The 5,444-nt window shown below is 32.5% G+C and overlaps 1 protein-coding gene across 1 annotated transcript; it reads left to right on the forward strand.

Annotated features, from left to right (window-relative positions):
* Window positions 1-818: 818 nt before the first annotated feature.
* Window positions 819-5,149, forward strand: LOC149530844 (uncharacterized). Its single transcript, XM_089808254.1, has 4 exons — window positions 819-872; window positions 980-1,148; window positions 1,241-1,330; window positions 4,537-5,149. Exons 1-3 carry the CDS (start codon window positions 819-821, stop codon window positions 1,267-1,269), a joined length of 252 nt encoding a protein of 83 aa, XP_089664380.1. The 3' UTR covers window positions 1,270-1,330; window positions 4,537-5,149.
* The last annotated feature ends 295 nt before the right edge of the window (window positions 5,150-5,444 follow it).

A 5,444-nucleotide genomic window follows, 5' to 3' on the forward strand; every position in this document is an offset into this window, starting at 1 on the left:
TTTGTGATGGCAGCTTCCATGGGTGAGTTGAAGATTTGCTTCTCTGCCTTCTCTAGACATTTTCCCTGAATTTCTGAGGTACCCAGGTAATTCTGGAAGCGGAAGCTCCTCTGTTTAATTTGCCCTCTTATTCTTAGAGTGATGTGCGATGGCATGGGTTTTGAAATGGGGTGATTGATTTGAAGAATCGGCTGAAATTGCAAATTCTGGAAAGCGGAACCTCCTCTGCTTTCTCCAGCAAATGAGGTCAAGATTTCCTCTGTTTAATTTGAAGAATCTGGATGCCAGGCTGGAGAAACACTCGAGCTCATCCGCATTTATATGAGGTACCCTGCTATTGAGGGTTTTCCCCCAAATATTCTCCTCTGCCTCCTGTTTTTCCAAATCAGTTATTGAGTTCTAGAATTTAGAGCTCTTTTCCGCAATCTTGTAGTGTGCATTTTTGTATCTTAACATTTTAGGGGAATTACAAATACTTTGTGCCATTTAATAGTAAATCTCGTTTTCAATCTTTATACGAATTGAACGAATCTTCAGTATTTTTAACTAAAGCTCTTGTTCTTACAATCTCTGCACAGTCAATTTAAGTTATCTTTGTACATTCTGCAGATTTTTTATTGATACAACTTATAAAGAATTCGTTCATTCTATAATGTATTGTTTGGGATTTAAATGTACGCAGCAACATAACCATGCCTGGGGTTTAAATGTAAGTTATCCTGCAACTGATCTCACACGGATGTTTGAGCGATTCTGAATATTTTCAAAGGAATTAAGATCCTCGATCTATTTCCGCAGCGTCAGTATTTCAAATTTAGATGAATCCAGAGGAGGTGGAAAGCAAAGCCACACTGTTGAAAGATCGAATTTCAGTAAGTTTTCTGCTCAAATTAGTGACAATTTAGAATGTGAACAATTATAGATCAGTAAATTAATTACAGTTTAATTTTGTTATGCAGGTCTTAGCAATTGATCTCACACAACTGGAATTAAAACCCTCGATCTCTTTCCACAGCGTCAGCTAGGGTTTCAATCCAGCGGTCAACAGGACAAAAGCCAATCGGCTTTGGTGGATTTACATATTGAAATGTCTGAAGCTGTGACAATTAATCTAAGGCAAAGCCACGCTGTTAAAAGATTGAATTTCAGTAAGTTTTCTGCCCAAATTTGTGACAATTTAGAATGTGAACAATTATAGATCAGTACATTAACGATAGTTTAATTTTTTTTCTTTCTGCAGCAGTATTAAAGATAAGGAAGATGATGTGAAAAAAGCCGCGAAACTAGCAGAAGCTATAAAAGTCTGTTTATCTGAAGTCCCAAATAAACTGTACGTACGCATTTCTTTTTGTTGTTTTGAAGAACTTAATAAGTTTTCTTTATGAATCACATTTGTTGTTTTGAAGAATCTGATAAGTTTGTTCTGAATCTCATTTTAACCCACCACTTTGTTATTAATGCAAAATCCAAGAAGAAAATTTAAAAGGAAGATATGCATGCTTTATCATTAGAAAGAAAATAACTATAAGATTTTATCTGCTTGGTGCACCTTAATAAAATAATATACTACATTCCCTAGTTGCTAATATTTAGATGCGAATAGTATACTATATTCCCTACTATATTGCATTCCCTAGGCACTCAGATAAGTCGTCCCCTGCTCCTTCAAATGTTGATTTATAGTGGAGATTGCAGCAAAGGACTTGATTGCTCTGCCATTATCTAGGTGAAGATGTTTCTAGATGCTTGCAAAATCTGGTGAGTTGATCAAATTGTCCTCTCTATCTTCTCATGTACCTTCCAACTCACCAATTCATCCCTGTATGCTTCCAACTATCCCGATTTTAGGCCATAATACAAGTGAGCTGAAGATGATTAAATCCTCTAAGGTGTAGGAGATTCGCTAATAGTAGTAGCTGTCACTTGTTTGATTAAATATAACATCTTTCCCCATGTTTTCAGCTTGTTCACATGATTCCTTACTAGGCCTATTTCAATTACACTATATTGTTGGGTCTGTCATCTCTATCTTTTAAACCCCAGAAACTCTTCATAGTGCATGGTATTTCTATATTTACCATCCTATTGTCTTTCCTTTACGATACACTTTTGTCATTTAGCTCCTAAATGTTTTCCTCTTATGTTAGTGTTTGGGCCTTTATATATTTATTATATTACATCTGTATCATAAATACCCAATTTAGACTGCTACTATGTCTGACAAAGTAAAGGAACTCTTATCCTCTTCAATTATGCTTGTCATTTATGGCTTCTAGGCTTTGTCAAAATGGTATGCTTGTTCTAGAATCTCTAGTTTGTGAATTAGCTCACCATCATAAATCTCTATTAAATGCTAGGATTCTGATTGCTTTAGATTCTACTGTTCTTTCCACCAACCCTTGTGTTTGTCTTATGATTGTTGGATTATTATGGACTGTTATTTATTACTGTAATTAGATGGCCATTATTTTGTTTGTTTTAATTTATAACTTGGTCCTCTACCTGTAGTTTTTTGACCCATAGCATGTTCTCTGTCCTGGTTCATTTAAAAATGTTTTCAAATTATGCTTGCCATATCAATATTCATCATTTTGGTGCTCACTTGGATAAGTTGTGAGGAGAAGTTTAACAGTGAGACTTGCTGTCTTTTTTCTATCTTCTATGCTCTTTTTGATTATTGAAAGCCTTTGTCATACTTCTTTCTTGATGCACTTCATAAGTCTAATTACATTGTCAGTGGTCCTTTGCCCTAATTAATCAAGCCTTTCATTGTCTTGATCATGCTCTTTGATTTCATTGTATCATGACAGATGTATAACCTTGTCCAAGGCATGCAAGTTTATTGAACTGAGCATGGTAGATTTCTTACTCAAGGAGTTTCAATGTTGAAAATTTTGTCAAATATTAAATCAAATGTCAAATCAATGTTTTCTACCATCTAGAAAATTTATCTATTCTTATTTGTCAATATGACTGTCATCACTGGAGCTATCATCATTGTGCTCTTGTTCACAATTCACCATAAGATGGTTTGTGCATAGCTTGATACTGCTGCTCTAAAATTTTAGAAAGGTATGTTTACAGCATTTTCTAATTTGTTGGCTTCCTTATGCATCAGTCTATAATTTTGTTCTTTCTATATTTCTGTTGTTTATTTCTGTTTGGTATGGCCATTCTTTAGTTTTATTTTGTGCATTGAGTTCTACAGCTACTTTAATATGTGCAAAATTAAGGAATTTAAAATGGCTGGGCTTTTTTACATTGGATTCAAACTGCTCTCAGTGGGAAGAGTATGGACTGCATAGCCTATCCCTCACTGCTGTACTATAATCTAATGCAATTTTATACTTTGCACCATCCAGAGTTAATGCCAAACATTATGTTGTTTACAAGTTATGTTGCTCCAGCATGTGATAGGTAGTAAATAAATGGTTCTTTAATGCATTTTTTGAGTCGATTCGTTTGTCAAGATTGCATTCTGAAAACAATTTGAGTTTATTTTAAATTTCATAGGCTAAGGTCCCAAAGTGTTTCAATGAGTCCCTTTAAGGTAACAAGTAGAGAATAAAAGTCAAATGTGAAGATTAAGGTTTTATCCAGTACTGTCACCAAAGTTAATCATCCTGATGTGAAGATCAAATAGGAAGATTTCAATAGTTTCACATTTTTAAGTAGGCTTTCTAATTCATTATAAGTTTGGTGTCTCTTTCCCTTATTTAAATCCTTGCAACCCATTGCAACCCACAAGAATCATAGATGATACCAATTCTTTAATTGCAATTTGAATATTCAATATCACATACATATGTCAATGATTTTTTTGAAAAATTGGAGTAAATTTTATTTGTTTTGCAGGGGTGATAAGATTCTTGCTGAAATAGAAATAAAACTAATATGAACTTAGAATCTTTTTAGAGGCCGGGTTTTATAACATTGAGTTCTATTCAGGTGAGCAAAAAGAAACTGGTAAGGAGTATCATGAATGCAAACTTTTATTATTTTCATTTTGATTCTGTTTTGAAGTCAACTTGGTTGCATTTATCTTATTGTTGAGAGACTGGTTATTTTAATGAATGTCTAAAAAGTTGTATTTAGATAATGTTCTATTTTGTTGGCTTCTTTATCCATTATTCTATGCTTTACCTTTTCTTTCTTTTCTATCATTTTAGTTTGTTTGGCATGGCCATGCCGCCTCCTTTTATTTTGTCTCTGAGTTCTATTTTAATATGATTGCTTTGCATTTTTATTTTCTGTTTTTAATTTTACCTTTATAAAGGTTTTATTGCTATTTTTTACTTTTCTTTTTTTTTGGCTAGTGATTTTTTTAGCTAGAAATTGGAGGAGAAAAGAAGCACAACTCCAAGGAAGATTTTGTAGACTATTTGCATTGAGGAATTAGTAACTTTAAAGAGGATAATGTAAACTAATTTTTCAACTCAATTTTATTTAAGTACCTATTTTTAAAAGAAGTTCTCATTCTTTGACCACCATACGGTAGTGGATTGTTTGAAATCATTCTTTTATTACTACTTTCAGATTTTGCTGGTAGAGTTGAGCTTTGGATCTATGATATGGGTTTTGAACAAAGGAGCTCTAAACGTAACCCCCACATACCATAAAATGTTGTAAGTTAGTGATTTTGTTTCCATTTCATATTTTGATTTTTAAAGCACTATTTCAAGCTCATAGCATAATCAAACATTTTATGGGAAACATGTATGACTATATGATTACACACTAAACATTCTGTGGTGTCTTACAAATTTTTTAAAATCTTTTTGCTTTGGTTTTCTATAAACAAATTTAAATAGTAATTTTTGTTCTTAAGAGGCAATTGTTTGCTACAGTTTGTTTTTATTTACTTGTAGAGGAGGTCAATATACATATTATTTATGCATCATTTGATGATTTTGGTGTTAACAGATTTATTAATGATAGGTGTGAAAGGTGAATTGTGCAGGGTTCATTTGTCTAAAAGAAATAATATACAAATGACAAGGGAGTAATATATCATTTAAAAGGATGTCCATATCTTATTGTAAATAGATTTGTGTAATGGTGAATGCCTAAATTGTTGGTACACATTGCTTGACAATTATAATTAATAAAAAAATGTTTTTCAGGCGTGGTAGAAATACCACTCCATAAACTCTTGAGAATGGCCATGGACATCCTTCAAGAGGTCTTTCTTGTTCCCTTTTTATGTTTTTGTTTTTTTTTGGTATAGTATTTATAATTGCATGTAAACAACTTAATGATTAGTTGTCATATGGATTTTATAAAAAATTCTCATAGCTCATTTACATTTAACCATGATGGACTGTTTTGTTGCATTAAGAGGTTAATGACATTAACTAGTCATCACTAATTATCTAGATTGAATAAATATATGTATAAGGTATATATAAATGTCTGTATAAGGAATGTGAGTGAATGAATTAATT

This window comes from Cupressus sempervirens, chromosome 11, assembly GCF_028749045.1.
Source record: "Cupressus sempervirens isolate cs-2001-9-10 chromosome 11, ASM2874904v1, whole genome shotgun sequence".
NCBI classification, from domain to species: domain Eukaryota; kingdom Viridiplantae; phylum Streptophyta; class Pinopsida; order Cupressales; family Cupressaceae; genus Cupressus; species Cupressus sempervirens.

Bases quoted from the DNA above. Each gene is read 5' to 3' on its own strand.
- LOC149530844 (XM_089808254.1), top strand. From the start codon at position 819: ATGAATCCAGAGGAGGTGGAAAGCAAAGCCACACTGTTGAAAGATCGA. The intron at 873-979 runs GTAAGTTTTCTG...AATTGATCTCAC, and splicing joins TGTTGAAAGATCGAATTTCA to ACAACTGGAATTAAAACCCT. The intron at 1,149-1,240 runs GTAAGTTTTCTG...TTCTTTCTGCAG, and splicing joins TGTTAAAAGATTGAATTTCA to CAGTATTAAAGATAAGGAAG.